Raw genomic sequence first — 20,057 nt, 5'->3', positions numbered from 1 at the left:
GGCCTGCTCTGTGATTGTCTGGAAATGTGATTTTGATGCACAAAACAGTTTGTGTCTGTCAAGAATGATTAGTGTCCTTTTTGCAGCTGATCAGAGGTGCCAACTGCCACGGATAACATCATATTCAGATTTTGTGGCAAGAAAGGTAATATATGGGTATTTGACCCTCAAGCTAAGCAACATATCTATATCCGGACTCACGTAAGGAAAAGGTCAGATGAATGGCATGACATTAAATGTGCTTAAGACAAGAGAGTATGCAAGGTTTGCACTCTGCAGATTTAAAGTGACATTTAAAATTGTTTTATTAGATTGTTGCTATTGTTGTTTTCCTGTGAAAATAGAAAATGACGAACCAGGAAGTGCACTAACTGGCCACCATTCCAGAAGTAAATCAGGAATAACATAGACTTTGTTTCCTTTCCAGGCCTGTGGACATTAACATTTAACAGGAAGCTGGGTTTGCTCAGTGATCTTCTACTAACCGGTCATCCCTCTCTTTTTCACCTCCAGTACAGAGGTTGTAGAATTCACTTGCCCAGTGGCTTTTGTTCCCTCTGTCTTGTAATCAATGCCTTCCTCCACTGTTAAGTACTCCAGTTATTGATGTCTCCACACTGGCTGCACTGGGACTGCAGCCAAGCAATGTGAATCTCCTGTTCCAGGGTGACTTCTCCTTGGCCGCCATTGGCTGCGCTGGAAGGATCGCAGCCCTCCCCACACGTTTAAGTTTTAAGACCTCATTGGCAGATAAAATGACACCTTGTCTGGTTCTGCTAAATATAGCCATCTTCGCAGAGAATGTGAAGTGGATTAAGAAAAAGTGAGAAATCTTTCTTGGGGGAAAAAAAGACAATCCACTGTATTCTGATATTCAACTTTTTTAAACATCAGTGGTTGTGAATGTTTTGGAGCAACAATTTTTTCTTATAAACTAGGGTGGAGAGTCGCTCATGCATAGACCTTTGGAGTCAGTTGAAGGTGTACCTGAAGCGAGTGGCTCAGTTGGAGTAGGTTGTCTTTCAGTCACAAGGTTGTTGAGTTGACCACCTATCTTAACCTGTCGAAGTGGTGTGTAAAGCTGAAGCACCTTGCAGGGCTGCCATCATCATTGATATATGTCTCTGTAAACGATTATGTGCAAACATGGCTAAAATAGGGCTGATCATGTAAAGTGTGTTGAGACTGCAAAGTTACCTGACTTCATCATTTGCACATAACTGTGGCAAAGACTAGAAATTGGATGGTTTGAATGGATAGATGGATGTATCTGTGCAGTTTTGAATCTATGTGTTTTTTATAAAATTGATGAATGAGCTTCTTTAGTGTGGTTTGAAGCATCTTTCATTGAACTCTGTTAAAGGTGTACATCATTCTGTCATGGCTTGTCAAATAAACATTGTTCTTCTTAAAGCTGTCAACCAGTGCTGCAAAATTAGGATTTGCCACACTGTATTTTGTCTTTCTGTCACTCAAATAAACACTGTCCCACTTACAACAGTGTCTGGAGCATCTTCCAAGTACCACATTTTAAATGTGGTACTAAAACATGGAAGCCATGAATGACTCCTAGAGCTATAATAATATCTGATTGTAATGCTGTTCTGTTTGTTGTGTGTGTTATGCATCACAGGGCCCCTCCCCAGGCTGGAGCCTCAGAGCTGGAGGTGATATCGCAACAGGTTGAGGAGGACAACCAGTGCTTGGCCCCTGTCCAGTTGGTCAGCTTTGCCTACAGGGACTTGCCTTTGGCGGCCCTGGACATATCCCTCGCTGGATCTCAGCTCATCTCCAACCCTGATGAAGAGGACAATAGAGATGGGTAAATGCAATAAATCCAACCAGTCCAAATCATGGTTCCAAAAGATGTCTCTTTAGGTGAATTTCAGCGTGGCAGAATAAAACAGGAAGCTTATTATTTGTTTCTGAAACTATGTTAAACTGAACTCCCTAATTATCATTATTATCATTTATCACTTCAATGCTATCAAAGATTGTACAATTCGAGGAAGCTGGAAGCAAATTAGCAGCGTGATTATCAATGAACTCACTCTATAATTAATTTGCTTTCTAAAAATGCAGAAATGGAATTAAGCATTGATTGATGTCCTGGATATTTGCCTCCACAGTTAGAAAGATATGAGAGATACGGTTTCTGAGACATTGTGTCTGCTTTTTTTGCATGAAAGTGCTACATTCATAATTAAGGCTGAATTGCAATTACTGCAATCTATAATCTACCCGGTCAGAGAAAAGCTCTGCCGTCACTCTCTCCATTGCTCGTTATTGCACATGGTAATTACACCTGGCATATTGAATCATTCCTCATTTTATATTAGAGTCCGGGAGTCGAGGATATTTGGCAACCAATTTATTAGTGTCATCATGTTAAATGGACAATGTCTCCACTGATGTGTTCATTTCAGCACAATGACACAGCAATTTCTCTCCACCAGACAGGCTTCTGTTCACAATGTCAATTTCTGGCAGAAAACAAAGAGTGTTGTTAGCGCCATAGCTTTCCTGAAATGTCAGTGCCCCGTGGCAGAACTGTTTCTGTCCATGAGGCCGGTTTGTCAAGGGGCTCGTGTTGTTTTCTTATCACCATATCGCCATGCTGCAGGCCCAGTGTTCTCAGGACAGGACACACCCCTCCCAGAGCACCCCTGTAGCAAGTGTTCATGGCTCTCGACTCAGGAAGCGTGACTCACAACCCTTTTGGCGTGCTGCGATGCTGGCATCCATGCAGAAAAAGCCGACAAACAGCATAAGCTTAATTAGAGCATCCGGCGTTTTGCCATCCAAGCCCCATGTGTCAGCTGACCACGTCCGCCTGGACTTCACTTGCTTTGGCCTTGTCCGGCCTGATGGCTCTGTGGGACAGAGGGCAGGGACAGATGGGTCTTGTCCTAAACACCCACTCACTCAACCTACCTTGTGTCTTTCTCACTTTTTTGCTCACAAAAAGAACGGAAAAACACACACGCCAGCAATGCCACTGCAAAGGGCAGGATCTGGCTGCCTGGCAAAATTATCATCACAATAAGTGCTCTCATATGGCAGCATATGACACCGCGACCCCCTGGGATTTGGCATTGTGCTTTGGAAAAAATCATCCAGAGCAAAGATGTGTTTCTGGAAAAGCTGGAAAATGTCTCTTTTTAGGGGGGGTGGGTAAAAAGTGAAGGGGAAATAAAATATCATGAGGATTGGAAGTATTCACGAAAGCAGTGATGGCAGTGCAGTTCTTTACCAGTGTGTAAGGTTTTCAGACAACAATTCCTTCGCTCCACGACATGTCTGTGATTACTGTTTTTACCTACATTTATCATTCAGAAGTGCTCTTAGAAGAAGCAGCAGAGCCAGAGGTTACAGCTTCCTCTGTGACTCAAGCGTGTGACATCCGAGGATTGACACAGTGATGGGATGTGTTGAATTCCGCGTGACTCAAAATTAATCAAGACTACCAAAGGCCCCAAATGAGAGAATAATGTATTGACTTATTTGTATTACTCTACCGGCTCTGTAAACAATCGTTCTCTTGTTTGGTGCAACATACTGGAGAATCTTTTACACTGGGTGCTTCAAAATGATCAGCCTTTTAGTAAATGGGCTATGAAAAACTTGATTATTCTGGTTCGTTGCCAATGTGACCACAGCTATTTGCTTCAGTGTTGGTTACTATAAAATCATGACTTACAGGTTTATTCACGGGCTGTACGGTGGAGCGTTGGTTAGTTCTCTCACCTCACAGTCTGAGTTCAAATACCAGCCGGGGCCTTTCTGTGTGGAGTTTGCATGTTCTCCCCGTGTGTCCATGGGTTTCCTCTTTCCTCCCACAAAAATATAAATGTGAGGTTAATTGGTGGCCTAAAATTTTCAAGTGCCAACATGAGTGTGTGTGCGGTTGTTTGTCCTGCGATGGACGGACAACCTGTCCAGGGTGTATCCTGCCCTCATCCACAGTAAACTGGGATTGGCTCCTACTCTCCGATTTGGATGGATGGATGGATGGATGGATAGATGGGTGTTCATTCATTCTAATGTTCCGAATCTGACTATAACCTGGATTTCAAAATGCACAGTTTTTTGTCATTTGGATTGTAAAGGTCACATAGATGTTTGGCATGTAGGTCAAATAAATAGATTTGTGTGAGTAATCAAACATTAGAAAAATGGTCTGTATTACTTGAAACTGAGAGGAAAATATTTGACGAGAAAGGTTTGGCTCTGTTTTGTTCCATATGCAAAAAGGATGCACACAGGAGACTCACATTTATTCTTGTATAGCAGCTTCTCGTGGCTTTTTATCAGGAGACGTGGGTGATTATGTAGGATGTGGATGTTCTTGCGGACTACACAGGGCACACACAGCGTTTGCAGATTATGTGCAGTGGTAAGCTGGATGTAATTATTAATAGATTTTGGCTGCTCAGTGTTCTGCAGAACTTGCTGGAATGTCCAGGGTGACGACAGTGTAATTTCACATCTGCATGGTGACTTAATTAATAACCCATTTTTTTAAATTCTATTTTTCTATAAAAGTATTTTTTTTCTGTTCTGTCTTATATTTGTGTTTTGATACAGCTCAAATGCATGTGTCACAAAGATGATAAATGAATACAGCAAACAGGTATATAATTGGCTTGCCAGCTGTTTGTGTTAGTGGATATTTTGGGTCTTTAGCTGATTGATATTTTGGAAGCTGTAATAAACTGTGGCATCTCTGTGAAGTGTGCATCTGGTATGAAGGGTTATTTTCATTTCTATTTTAATTGCAACATAAAAATCTGTTTTGGATGTGTGTCACTGTCACTACCCATCTGTGAAAACACTGAAGTACTGTATGTTCCAGATGATGTTTTACAAAATGAGGTACAAGTGAAATCTGTTGTGAGTTTTGTTTCATACTGGGATTGTCTACGATTGCAGGGACATTAAAAGGTAGGTGGGGCTCAAGCTCGTGGACAACATCTCCCTGCGTGGCCTTTGCCTCTAGACCTTGGCTCTGTATACTGAGCTTGTCCTGGGTTATCATCCTAAGATCATCCTGCAGCAGAAACATATGCCACTGATCTCTACAGGCCAGACTGAGAGGTGTGAGGCACTGCAGCAATGACAGATGGTTCATGTGGGTCAACCTGCCACTTTGACTGAAGAAGAGAGGCAGCGGAAGGGATAAAGAGAAGAGAGGAATGGATAGCAGATGACCTTCCTCCTCACTTCCATTCACACAGCTTCCAGCTGTAGATCATATGGAAATGAATCCATTTGTGGGCAACCTCATGTCTATGCATGTTTGAAAGTGGTGTAGGATTAAGTCTGTGCAGTGTTGAATGGTGACAACACCAGTTGTAACTAAAGACTCGGGTGAAATTTCCAATTCAAGGTCAGATGAAGTGTGACTGGGCCTGTTGTAAATGCTCTTTGATCGACAGAAATAATTCCTCTTATGGTGCGCCAGATCAAGTGCTCCAGTTGTTAAAAATGAACCTGTCGAGAATATTTCATAACATCTAATTTAACAACAACCTCTAAGTGTTCTGCATTGATAAGTATGGAGTTCCTCAAGGATGTGTTTTAGGACCACAGTTGTTCTTATTGTGCTTGGCAACATTGGGCCAGATCTTGCTTTATTTTGGAACTGTCTTCCACTGTCATGCTGGTGATAGTTGTACAGTCTTTTAAAATCAATGAGAAACATGTTTTGCTGGTAGGAAGTTGTCTATCCACTTCCCTCACAGTACAGTGCATTATTAGAGCGGAATGTTAACATGCACATAATTAAGCAGAGGTTGGTGTCGCTCAAGGTTGTTGGAAGATGTAATAATTATTAAAATCCGGCGTGCAGAATATGGCCATGAAGGACAATACTGGAGTCCAATATGAATCTTGGCAGCAGTAATATTTCATGGAGGTTTGGAGCCAAAGCCATACTGTACTTGTTCTCTGTTGACGGTTGTGTGAAAGGAGACCAGGATTTCTCTTTTTCTTCTTTCTTTCCTCTGACTCTATTTCAAACACACAGAGTAACAGTCCTCTCCATCAAATTGGCTCTCTTGCCTGGCACCATGTGCGACACAATAGATGACATTTGAGTGCAGGGTTTGAGGGTTTGTTAATATTCACAGACATGCAAAGTGTGAGATTGCTTTTTAGGCTGAGAGCAAGAGAGATCAAGTGTCCTGGTGAAAACCCATTTATCAGGGACAGCTTGTCTGCTGCTCTGCACATGGAGCCCCATCCATCTCCATTTGCTTAGTATCTCTGGCCCATTTCTCTAGCTAAGACCAGCACTGAGCTGCTCTTGCTTGGATTTATCACAATGTAGGGTAGGAGGAGTGAGCAGATGGTTGCTGATTACTATTATTATTTTTTCAGTTGTTATACTAGCAGCACACATTTTCTTATGTCGATTTTTTTTTTTCCTAATTGTGTAAGCACATTCCAAGCTCCATCCAATATGTCGCTCACTCAAGTCATTTTAGTTCAAATGTTAGCAATTCCACAAACAAGAACGATAAAAAGTTCATTACAAATGAAATCTCTCCAATGTTTAGTAGCAATGAGTTTGCCAAGAACTTTATTTCATTCAGTGCATTTATTGCTGGCCTGAGTGTGTTTTAGCTGTGACAATAAAGTTGAATCAACAGGAGGCATGAAGAAAACAACTTCCCATTAAGTTGTTCATCTATTTTTTTTTTTTTCAATTATTCTAACTTTGCGGCCAAATCAGTGACTTTTCAGGAAAATAAGGTAATATGAAGTAAGCAAACACCATTTCTAAAAAGGTTGGGACAATGATGTGACAAATGTAATATGAAAAACAATATTCAACTTTCACAAACCCATTATTTGTTCTCAAATTGGCAAACTCCTAATATGCAAAGTGTTTCAATATGTCATAAAAGGCAGAGAAGCCTTGTGATTGATTTGTGATCTGTTTGGGGACTCTGTACTCGGCTTTCCACCATTGTTAGTCGGGATTGGCTGCAGCACTCAGGTGGATAAAGCAGTATAGAAGATTGATGGAGATAGGGGAGGTTTTCCAATCTTCAAAATAAAAAACATATTTTTATGATCAAATATTAAAGAAAGACATTAAAGAGCTTCACCGCATAATAGTATCAAATGGTTCATAAGATCTTGAAAAACTTCTTTGCGAAATTGACAATAATCACAATGATCTTTGGGCTTTGATTCTCCACTGGAAGCCACTTTATGAACTCAGGAACACTCCCAGAAATCCTTGTCTGTGAGCACAGTCCACAGTACAATTCTGAAATTCAAGTTCAAGCTGCAACATAAAAAGAAGAAGTAGAAACAATTATAGAATGCTATTGGACTAAGACATCATTCAAGACTATGTGGTCAGATAAATCAAATTCAAATTCAAATTTCCAGCTTTTAGTTCACGGTGTTACTGACGGAAAAAACATATGGCACATTACAAAATAAAAGCTCCAGTGGGAAAAAAATCAAGTCTATTGTGCAATTGGCTGCTCCCTTCCCAGATTTTTACTGACTGTTGTGAAAAGATGACAGAATGCAGAGAGAATTATTTTAAGATATTTACTTCTGCCACCAAACTCAAAATGAAATAAAGTTTGTTTGGTTTTATGTGAAACAGTGCAATGTCTTACTTCAATAACTGGATTCATCAACTGTAGTCAACAGTGAATAAAATATAGCTTCATGCTCCTACTTTTAATTCTTTTCCCCACCCTGATCCAACCTTTTTGATATATATATATATGAGATTAAAAGCTTCCTCAACTGTGTAAACTCAAGAGAGTACTTTAACAGTCTGAATGAAATGAAATGTTCCAACCTCTGCTATTCAGTAGCCTGCAGGCTCACAGTTGTGATCCATTTTCCTCTGCCTAAGCCTGCTGAGTTCAGCAGATTGGTGTGAATTGGTTGAAGTTTGTACTGGATGAACCTCAGAGCTATACAGTTATTCGAGCAGACGGGGAGAATTAGGAACAGACATAAAGTACAACCAAAATCAAGTAGTGCCATGTTTAAATACTCCTGATGTATTTATTTGACACTGACCTTTACTTGTTCATGATCTCATAAAATGAAGTCAATTACGTCAGTGTTTAGTTTTGGTGTTCTATGGGTTAATTCATCCTTCATGTTCTATTATGTGACGCATTTTCCATCAAAATAGTATTGTTTTTGTATATCTGGATTAGACTCACCAGTTTTCCTGTAAAGCGGTGTCAAGGTGACACATCCTCCATTCAAGAAGCTTCTTACTTCTTCACCTCATATAAATACTTAAGCAGTTCTTCTGGTGTCTCCTCTACGTCAACTCAAAGAGAAGTGCAACACACTCAACATTTAGCACAATATATATTCAGTGTCATATATGTCGAGCACATGTCCCCTCTAATTGCAGTTGTTTTTACCAAAGTATATCGATATCAAAGTTCCTTCTAAATATATAAAATGTTCTAATATTTGTATTTATTAATGTATAGATTTAACATTCTGGGTTGTTGTGTTTTGTTTTCAAAATTCATTTATTTTTTCTAAACCCATTTTTAAGGTTGATGTTTAATTGTCATGTATTTAGATGTTGGCATTTTAAAGACAAACCTGAGGTTTATTGTGTTAATTGGTTGGTGGGTTGGTTGGTTTAGTTTGATCTGTGTTCATTAGCCTTTCAGTATTGAGCCGAGTCCCGCCATTAAGCAGTTGATCACATTCATTCATAGCATTTTAGCCTTCAAACATGATTAATTCAGATTGTGGAGCAGCAGCCACATGCTGTATTTGGAAAAAGAGCGTGTATGTTTTTTTCACTGTGCATAGTTACCTTACTGAAAATGAAATGAAAAAAAAAATCAATCAAGACATGAACAATTATTCAGTGGACAGAAACAGTGTCAGAAGTGACGCTATACTGTGTGTGTGTGTGTGTGTGTGTGTGTGTGTGTGTGTGTGTGTGTGTGTGTGTGTGTGTGTGTGTGTGTGTGTGTGTGTGTGTGTGTGTGCGTGTGCGTGTGTGTTTATTTGCTCAGAGGGGTTGATTGCCTTTCCACTTCCTTCTTACTCCATCCTGTAAACCCACAATCACACACACAAACAGAGCCCCACCTCTCCGAATTAATTTCCATTTAACTTGTGCCTAATGAGTTTACATTGTATTTTATCCACTCTCCATTATAGGAGGCCTTATAATGAAAGAGATGCTCCTTGTGATGGGATCTCACTGCGAGATACTTAACCGGGGACGGAGCCAAAAGCCCGTCCTTTCTGTGTGAATGGGCCCCAACAGAGCAACCAGACACTATCGCTCCTGCCAGTCATTCTGCTTAATGTCTTTGTCCGGCTGCGGTGGCCATTCAGCAGTCGGCATCATGTACAGCATGCCATCACTTTCATCACAGGCCACTATTGATCGGCCTCATGATCTAATCCCCTCTCTGCACTGCTGCCAGGCTCACTTCGATCTTCCCTCGGTGTGCTACCGCTGCAGCCACTCACGTGTTGATGACTTTATGAACCTGCCCACTGGTATACACCACCCTGCATCCTGCATTTCCCTCCACTCACACCATCCTTGTTTGCAGGTGCACCTACATATAATTGCATGCGTGACCATTTAAACCTGCCTTGACCCTGACAGAGAGTGAGGTCATTTTCTTCCTTGGCTTGCACCACCACCACCACAGAAGCGGCCTGACTTCCTCATAAATACTTCAGGTCCTCAGCGTTCAAGGTTTAAAGTGATTTCCCGAAAATTAAGTTTCTGAGCTTGGAGTAATCCATCACTGCCATTTGCTCTGCTTCCAGACAGGGTTTTTCTTTACAGGTTTATTAAATTAATACCTTTTCTGTCTGGCTTGTGGGAGAGGTCTGAATGAATTATGATTCCACACAGTATGAGTTAAATCATGCTTTTCAAACCTGGAGTTAAGTGAGCTGTCCCTCCTGGAGAGTGCGCCGCTCATTCTGTATTTTAGCTAACTGTCCACAAATGTCCTGCGACTGCGTGTGTGCACCTGTATCGTTAGGTAAATGTTTCTTTTTCCTGGCACCTTTCCACTGGCAGATGGCTTTCCACACTGTTCCCTGGGCACAGATCGGTGCTAAGAAAAGTCACTGTGGTATTCACTAATGACACCATTATCCTCCACAACCTCTTTGTCATCCTCGGTGTTGAGCTCCTTGTCTGTTGGCGTTGGCGGGTACGCGGGGTTGGAGCAGGAAGCGGAGCGCTCCGGTTAGCCTCTGGAAGAGCTTTGGCACAGCGTGGCCAAGCTCCGGGCCCAGTGCTGACCTTGGTGAAGGATGGAGAAGTTTATGTAGCTATGGTACACTGGAGGTTCCAGTGTAACTCTAAAATGTGACAAGATATTTATAGATTGGTCGGACCAATTTTTTTTTTTTTTTAAGGGGCATGGGATTATAATATTTTTGACATTTTTGAAAGATGGAGTGAGGACACGGTACAAAAGGAGCAAGCACTCAAGTAATAAATCAATCACAACTCACTTTGCGTTTGGTTTGGTTTCTCTTCTGTCCTCTTCTGTTGTTGTCTTGCTAAGGCGGTGTGTCTCCTGATATCCCGTCGTTTACAAATGGAAGAAACATTGACGCTCTCTCCCCGTCTGTTTCCTCCCAGCAGATTTGCCACACAAACGCTCGTGATTTATTTTACCTCCAAAAGCGCAAAAACGTGCATTCTAGATGTGAAAACAATTGATTTAAAAAAAGTTTTTTATTATTCTATATAACTTTAGTTTATGAAGGCCTATCGACAAAATTGAAATTTGGAAATGTATTTGAACGGAGACTCTGTGCCTCAAAACATCCGGCATGTGACTTAGACTCGGGTGCACACCCTAAGACTTGGAAGGGTACTCAATCTACATTTCCCTCTGTTCTCTCTTTCTCATTCTTCCTTCTCCAGCTCTCCCCCTCCCTCCTCTCTGGCTCTTTCTCCAGTTCTCTTTTGGGCGAATCCCAATGCCTTTGAACTGGCTGGACCCCACTTCCTTTCTCAGTGTTTGCCTCCTTCATGATCAGCTCAAGCAAGATGAGGGTAGAATAAATTGCATTCTCTCTTGTCCTCTGACAGACATTGCCCAAAGCCTTTCCTCTGTGGGGGACAGGTGACTACAGATAGCAGCTATTTTCAAAAGAACCACACTGCCTTTTCACACTGTTGCCTCTGAGAATGGACACACACCCTTTTCCTCCTCTGGTTAATATGTGTGTGTGTAGAGTGCAGTGTTGCAAAAGGAAGGGAAAGCCCCATGTGACTCCAGGAGATTTGTCATTATTTATTGATCAGAAATCCCCGGGAGTCTCAGCCAGTCAGACTGCGATTGGAGGAAATTGAAGAGTAGAGTAAGGATGGATTTTAAGCAGGTCCGACACTTGACATCTGCAAACGCAGCGTAACCTGTGGGCTACAGTAGGAAGATGCTGGTTTGTTTCAGGGCTTGTGGCTTTAGGTAGTTTGCTACTCTACATTTTAATATGTCGGCTGTATGAATCCTCTGTTGTTAACATCAGCTTTGGACTGGTTGCTTCTTTTTTTTTTGCTGCACAACTTTCATGTTACAATCACAAGTGCTTTATCAATTTGACCACAATTTCAATAAGTATTCAAACGATTTGATTTGCATTTGTTTACTTTTCTGTATCTATTTTATAATTGGCTGTTTATCTGAGAGATATATATTGAAGTTAGATATTTTATACAATTAAATATATATATAGATTGCAATTGATAATGTACTTTTATCGATTATATAATACTCAAAATAAGTAGTTTCCTTTGTATGTTTTTTAATGTTTTTATTTTCACTTGCAACTGAATACAATAGAAACATTGCTAAATGTTAGCTTTGTAAATTAGGTTATTGTTGCTGTATTGATACATGATCATCAAAGTAAATAGATGGCTTTAATTAAAATGGAAAGTTTTAGAAAACGCCTCAATGACAAAGTTCATGATCATACAAGGAGAGAGCCCATGAATTCACAGAAAATGACTTCATATCAGTATATCATCCCTGAGCTAACAGAACAGCTATTTATGTGTCACATTAAGTGTAAATAAATTTCAGTATGCATGATCAGTGTGTGTATGATTAGTATGCAGAATAGTGCCCTCTGTTGAAAGTATTTAGAGGCACGTTGGCTGACAGGAAGCTGAGTTGAGTCAAGGTTGAACACGCCTCACACTTTGGGCTTGACGTTTCTGGTGTTTTATCGATCTGACCTTGCATGTCGCGAGTCCAATCTGCATTCAGTGTTAAATTCAAAACAGCACCAGAGTAAGGCCCTCTGACTATCTTCTTGTCTTCCTATCTGTGTGGATCTGCTTCTCTCTCTCAGGTCAAACTGGCTGAAGCCCTGCTGTGGACGGAGGGCAGCACTGTGGCAGGTGTGTCTGTTGTCTGCAGGCTTCAACTGTTTCCTGGTGGCCTGTGTCATCCTGGTGGTGGTGCTGCTGATGCTGGAGCTGCTCATCGACACCAAGCTGCTCCAGTGTGAGTGACGGACAACCAACATACCGTTGGAGAAAGTTTAGAGCGTGCAACACTGGCACAACATCCGCTTACAGTTTAGATTAGCATCAAAAGTCTTTGTCTGAGAGAGGACCGCTTTTGCACAATTGTTTACTGATTGTTATTCACAGGCACAGACTCAAAAATACCTGAGACAAAGAAGCAATCACTGCAGTTGAATAAGCATATATTATAATCATCTGAATATCATAAGGTCAACAGTGTGAAGGGAGCTCGCACTATGTCTTCAATTTATTAAAAAGTATACTGCTAACTAGATGTACTACATGAATAGATAATTACTCTATATATCATGACATCACATCACTACACATAAAGTGGTGGTTTACAGGGGAAATGGGTGCTGTTTGGTTCAAGCCGTGTGAAGAAGGGCTATAGTGTTGCTTTATATAATAAAGCAACACTGAGGAACATCCTGACTATCCTTTGCTGTGCTGTACGGTAGAATATTTATGAGAGCCACACCAATCAGGCAATTTACCAGCTAATTATGGAATTTTCACTGAAACAACTTAAGCATTTATTTTCTGTCACAATATCATGCAAGCCTTGTCTTTTCATATTTGTGAAAATTATTCCTATTTGTATAAACATCACTCTAAGACAGGGATATTCAATTCTGAGCCTCGTGCGCCAGTGTCCTGCATGTTTTAGGTCTCTTCTCCCAGTTGCAACACACCTGAAGGCAATGAGGGCTCGGTGTGTGTGTGTGTGTGTGTGTGTGTGTGTGTGTGTGTGTGTGTGTGTGTGTGTGTGTGTGTGTGTGTGTGTGTGTGTGTGTGTGTGTGTGTGTGTGTGTGTGTGTGTGTGTGTGTGTGTGCGTGTGTGTTTGTGTCTGTGTGTTTATTTGCAGTTAATCAATGACTCAATGCTCTCGTATGTGATCATATACAGAAAGGTGAACTAACAGTCTGGTCCTCCTCTACTGGATAATGAGTCCGTGTCACTGATGATCTATTCAGAGCATGGGTGCTGTGATCAATCACAGTCTTGGGAGGGGGGGGATCCTCCTAGTCTTCCACCATTAATGCAGGGTGTCAGGTGGTCGAAATTCCCGTCTGACCCACGTCACCCCAGCATCACCTTTATCTGCATCATCTGGCACAGTGGAACCATCCTCATCTATCATAAGTAGAAGGTCAGGGGTGATGGTCTGTTTGATGTCACAGGCCTGGTGCACATAGTGTTGCTCCAGGAGTGTTCAAATCCATTCGGAGACATCACTGCTCTCCTGGGACGAACTGATTGACCAGACGAAGGAAGAGGAAAGAGGAATGTGTGCGAACTAGTTGGCGGACAAAGAAATCTAGCTATGGGGAGTTGGCCGGTGGAAGATTATGGGGATGACTGAGGGAAGATGAATGGACTGATAGACAGATCACTGAACACGGCAAACAAAGACAGATGGGGGGAGTTGTGGCGCGTGAAGGGAAATGCCTCCGCTGATAGCTGAGCGCTGTTTGAGTCTGTCTACAATTAGGCTGATGAATAAACAGGATACAGACACATGAATGTACAGCAAGTGGCAAATTTTTATTTATGAGGTTGTTCCAGACAAGTGTCTGTGCATTTATGGATGAGCGTATACAAGAAAGTGTTCATTTTAAGCACTTTACTACACCCGGTCAGTGTTGGTAGCAGTAACACTGTTCATTATTCACCTCACATAAGCAGTTTTTTTTTTTTCATATTTATATCGGTATCACTTATTTTGCTTTACTCCCTCAGTCAATAATGCATTCCAGTTTGCCAGCATCATCCACTGGATCAGCCTGGCTATCCTCTCCGTGTTCTTCACCGAGGTGAGTTCTCACCCTCTCAACACAAAACCAGTCTCACTTACAGCTGATGCAGCGGCCTGTCCATTATTGCTCTGTTGTGCAGGACGTGAGATCAGTGAGGTGTGCCCACATATTTTCATGATAATACTAAAAAAAAAAAAGGCCCTCACACCATGATTAGTGTGTGCTTGGTATCCATGAGCTTGTGTACAGCCCCACTAATACAGCACCTCAATGAAAGATTAGAACTCATACATATGAAAGATCGATATTGTGAAAATCCTTGTATTTCTGCTGGTCTTGAAGCTGGCGCGGTTGGTCCCTCTCAGGTTTGTCCATCGATTCACAGCACAAACATTTTAAAATGCAGATGGAGCTTTTCTGTACTGCTGGTTTTAAATTATTTCGCGGCCTCAGGTGCGCTGTATTGATTACCATTTGCGTTACAGCGAGCCAAATTCATCTTGATTTTCTTTCTTTCTTTTTTATTTATTTGTTTTTTTTACTTGACCACCTCACTTCTAACTCTTGTTTAGCTGGAGAGTCAGTGAGCGATAAGGCAACCCCACTGAAACCGTGGCAGCAGAATGCTCTCTACTGCTTTGTAACCTTGAACATCTCAAATGAGAATGAAGAGGAAAGTTTGTTTGCTCTCTGCAGCTCAGTCAGCAGAAGGAACTGAATGCTTATTGCACTCCTGCCATGTGTGTGAATATGACATTACTGATGAATTGCAAAGAGGGGAATGAGAGGAGGGGGGAGATTTCTTGTGGGAAGTTACTGGTATAATCAGGTTCATTATTGAGAATCACTTACACACCGCAACCTGCTGCTAGCATTCAGTCTCTTTTAGTCGAGCTGCCCATGCTTTCCTCTGTCTTACCCTGCACTTTGTCTCCATCCCTGTCCCTCTGTCTGTCTCAGACGGTGTTCAGGATTGTGGTGTTGGGGATATGGGATTACATTGAGAACAAAGTAGAGGTAAGCTCCCAGGAGTCCCATTAGTCCTGAATCGGGTCCCCTTTTCACTGCAGTGTCATTCCTTCAATGTCACAGCTCGGTGTGCGACGACTGCACAGGCTTCAGAGAGGTGTAACTGTAACCTGCTGTGTGTGTGTGTGTGTGTGTGTGTGTGTGTGTGTGTGTGTGTGTGTGTGTGTGTGTGTGTGTGTGTGTGTGTGTGTGTGTGTGTGTGTGTGTGTGTGTGTGTGTGTGTGTGTGTGTGTGTGTGTGTGTGTGTGCGTGTGTTTCCAGGTGTTTGATGGAGCTGTCATCGTACTCTCTCTGGCCCCCATGGTGGCCTCCACAGTGGCCAACGGGCCCAGCAGCCCCTGGGACGCCATCGGTCTCATCATCACACTGCGCATCTGGAGGGTCAAGAGGATCATTGACGGTGAGGCTGGGAGGGGCTGCCGTCCCCCCCGCATAATGTCCTTTACTGTCAGGTCACAGAGATAGATACCCACAATGTGCTCTCTGCACTATCGGCGCCATTCAATCTCCAACTTGTTTGTTCAATTACTTTTTGCCCTTTATTTCCATCACATGCTGGACACAATCTACTTTCATGAGGCCATGGTTTAATAATAGCTTCTTCATGCAAATTATTGTCTCATATAAGAGCATGAAGGGCATTTTATATAATGGGCATAATTATTTGTTTGTAATCATGTTGCTCCCCCGTGTGGCTTTTGACCAAAGTACAGGTCACGTCATGAGGATAATCAATGTGAACATTTCCTGAACAATGTTGTCTCCTCGACACTCAACATGTTAATAACACAAGACTTCTTATAGAGATTTGAAAATGTGAACACTCGTTGTTTCATGCTACTGAAAAATGTACAAGGTTTCGAGATAAATCTCTTAAGAAATACTGGGAAAGCTGTTTCAACCTTTTTCAAATTCTGTGGTTTTTAATTCTATACTTGACTTATTAGTGGCTACATTTAAAGATATTTCTGTTTCCATATGTTTTCCACATTTAAAAAAAAAACCTTGGTCTATGATGGTTTTGCACCTCTGAAGTTGCTCGGGATTCTGTTGAATTTCTTACTATCTGCACTGAAAAAACAGAAATAAGGTGACGTGTCCAACCTACTGTTTATATTTATTGTAGAAAATGAAGAAGTCACACACATCCTTTTTAGCAGGGAGAATAGTGTGAACAAACCAACAAAGTCGAGAGGAAACGTAATTGCATTACTAGACAAAAGTGTGGATATTTTAAATGCACTCCACATTTAACCCTTCAATCCTCCTCTGTCCTGCCAACTTTAAATACTCCACATCTGCCTGATTGCACTGTTTCCTTTTGTTGTAGCTTATGTGCTACAAGTGAAGGTGGAAATGGAGTTGGAGATCCAGCAGTACGAGAAGGCCAAGGCAGTGAGGGAGGAACAGCTGGATCGTCTCACTCAGATCTGCCAAGAACAGGCCGTATGTCTTCTTATCGGTTTCATCCCTTCTGTCTTACCAGCAGAGGACAGCAAAGTGCTGCATAACAAAGCAAATATTCAATCTAAGCTCAAAGGGACATGGAAATGATCATTAATAAAGGATAGTTTAGACATCAAATAGTTGTGTACAATCTAATTGCTGATCAATCGTGTGTGTGTGTGTGTGTGTGTGTGTGTGTGTGTGTGTGTGTGTGTGTGTGTGTGTGTGTGTGTGTGTGTGTGTGTGTGTGTGTGTGTGTGTGTGTGTGTGTGTGTGTGTGTGTGTGTGTGTGTGTCCAAGTCAAATGATCACTCCTCCTGCTTCCCTATCAGTTTGAAATCAGGCAGCTGAGGGCCCACCTGGCCCAGCAGGACCTGGATCTGGTAGCGGAGCGTGAGGCAGCGATGCAGATCCACCACATGTGGGGTAAACAGAGCAGCAGTTTCCAGGAGGTGGACGGGCTGGCCCCTGGGGCCTCTGAGCATCTCAGGCCAGTCAAAGCGAGAGAGCCCGGGGGGGCCGCAGGTAACCGTCTGGAACACCCACCCTCTTTGTGTTACAGGGTATCAAAGGCCTCCATGCATGAGAGAGTTCCTAAGTTGCACTTTCGGGTAGTAAATCACACATGGATAGTGAATATGAATCGAGAGATATTTAATACCTTGGATTTATATCCAAGGGCCGGAAGGAAGCCCAATGGACTTGTGTCTAATATGTTTGTTTTAAAGCTCACTGGAATTGTTGATTCCTGATGCAAAGAAGCAAAATCATAGACTTCATATCCTGAGAATTATTCAATATGCTGTATCCCTGTAGTATGTGTATGCAGGTGTTAACAGTGGGTACCATACAATGAGAGACACTGTGCTGGTGTCCTCTTCTCAAAGCATTCGTCCTCAACTGCACGTCAAAATTGTGGTACCATGCCCAGACGAACTATAAACCTCCCCACACAGTGACAGGTCATAACTTAGAGGATATAAAGCAACAAAGCACTCTCAGCACATGTGATGTCAGAGCTCAAAACACCGAGGCTTTTCCTCTATCAAAGCTATGAATCACCGTGCGACTTGGCATACATCTTCACCGCGCTGTTTCCTGTCAGAAAGCCGTTTAACTGGACGTGAACCGGCTGTACTCATGTGGTAGTGATCACATTGGGATGGTCCCTCAGTCATGTCTGACTGAGAAAAATGACCAGCCCATCTCAAAATACAAACATAAGTATTGGCCACCTGGCTGTTCGAAATAGAATAGAAACTGATTTAGTTTGTAAGAAAAATAAGCTTGAGTGCATAACCGTTACTGTGGCAGTTACACCGATTACAAGCTCCATTTATAAAGACAAATATTTCTAATTAAAAGCATCTAACAAGCACAACAAATGGTATGTTCTCTATCACATGATAATCCTCACAGTTGTAAGATGTTTGAACTCTGTGAGCTCTTCCACACTGAATGAGCAGATCAATGCGCCAAGCTAATTCAATGAATTCAGATTTGCAGCATTTTTATTTAGGTTTCACCAGTTACAACTGCCGTTTTATATTTTTGACATTAATATACTACATGTAAAATCATTATTGGAAAAAAGTTGACATAATTTCAGTTACTCCCCCCAAAAATGCTACATTCAATTAAAACCTTAAATTAAGTTCTTCTATGATTCTCAAACCATATTCATATATGTAATAAATGATTTACAACTCACTATGTCGTTATACAAAACTTAAGTCACATATCGATGTAGTACGAGATGCATTATTACCACTGCATTTTATGTGATCTGTTTAATACAAAATTTAATGGGAGAACTTGTACTCTATGGCGTAATACCTAAAACATTTTAAAATGAAAGTGAATATATCAATTAAATTTCTAACTCTCATTTATGATTTCTAAATAGGTGTGTAAATCAGTTAATTAACATCTCAGTAAGTAAATAGATGAATAAGTGAGTGTGTTAGAAGGAAAATTAATAGGTAACTTATTAATTCAAATTAGAAGGTAAATAGCAAAGTGAATCAATGAAAGAGCCAATAGTCATTCAATGAGATATTTTTTAATGCAGTGATTATCAGTCATACACGTCAACCTCACAGATCATCAAAGGAATCTCAAAATGAAATGTGTTTTTTTGTTTTTTTTTATTTTTATGAAAGTGCCTTGGCGTAATATGATAAGAATTACGAATTCACCACTTGGTGATGGATTTTAAATCCCTGAAATGTTAGGAGGTAGTTGTTGAATAAACTAGACATTAGTAGGATCAATGAATAAAGATTTGAAAATAAATCCTCAACTAAATAAAAAGACTGATTATTGGATGATTATACATTTTTTTCATTTTTATATGTGGTTCTTAAACCGGAAATACTTCCTACTCCTTCATCTGGAGAAAGAAATAGTCAATGAGTTGTTGTTGTTGTTGGGTTGTACTGAAAAGCCTGTGAGATTTCTACATTACTGACTGTTGTTCTCCTCCCAGATCACCACGGTCAAGACGACATGAACAACTACATCAGTCAGTACTACAGTGAACCGAGCAGTGGTGAGTTCCTGCTTTGGTTTTATGTCCTTGAGGAAAAGAACTTTGAAGTCCTAAACTTTATGTGTTGTGCTTGCAAGACACAGGGATTCCCGACCCCGCCCGTGTCATCACCACAGCAGCCATAGACGTGCACCTCCCGAACAACCCCAGCCAGCTCCCGTCCTCCCTGGTGAGCGCCGACGCCGTGCCGTCCAGTCGTCTGCAGCGCACCGGCAGCTCGGTCAGCGAGGCCTCTTCAACCACAGTGTCCCGCACCAGCTTCAGCGCCCGCCAGCACAGCATCAGCAGCCACACGCTGGGCTCCTCCATGGACTGCAGCTCCACGGTGCGCGAGGCCTCCACCTCCACAGACTACAGCGACCAGCGCTGCTACCCGCCGCCCTACAGCAGCCCTCTGGCGCTGGGCACTCAGCCACGAGGAAGCCCCAGCGCCGTGGTGCAGGAGCTTCTCTCCTCTCTCACCGAGGACTCGTGTCTCACACAGAAGGGCCTGGACCCGGTCAACCTCAAACCGCCCAGCCCGACAGGCTCCACAAAGAACAGCCCCCAGCTGGAGCACAGGGTCAACATCTACAACAAGAGGAACCAGGAGAGCCGACTGGGGCTCCACTCCAAGGCGGTCATCCATCTACAGACCAACGAGCCTCTCCTGGAGGAGAAGTACAGGATGATGGGGCCAGTGGACACCGCGGTCAATCGTCTATCCGAGACATAAGCCTCTGAAACACG

At 42.0% G+C, this 20,057-nt stretch overlaps 1 protein-coding gene across 1 annotated transcript; it reads left to right on the top strand.

Moving 5' to 3' along the window:
- Positions 1-1,146: 1,146 nt before the first annotated feature.
- Positions 1,147-20,043, top strand: tmem266 (transmembrane protein 266; the record flags this gene model as incomplete). Its single annotated transcript, XM_080504735.1, has 10 exons — positions 1,147-1,169; positions 1,634-1,822; positions 12,364-12,518; positions 14,286-14,359; positions 15,263-15,319; positions 15,593-15,731; positions 16,662-16,777; positions 17,110-17,302; positions 19,266-19,328; positions 19,406-20,043. 10 exons carry the CDS (start codon positions 1,147-1,149, stop codon positions 20,041-20,043), a joined length of 1,647 nt encoding a protein of 548 aa, XP_080360861.1.
- Positions 20,044-20,057: the final 14 nt, after the last annotated feature.

Source organism: Blennius ocellaris (genome assembly GCF_963422515.1).
Source record: "Blennius ocellaris genome assembly, chromosome: 11".
Taxonomy (NCBI): domain Eukaryota; kingdom Metazoa; phylum Chordata; class Actinopteri; order Blenniiformes; family Blenniidae; genus Blennius; species Blennius ocellaris.
Note: the sequence above shows the minus strand (reverse complement) of the source record. Positions and strands in the feature narration are given on the sequence as shown.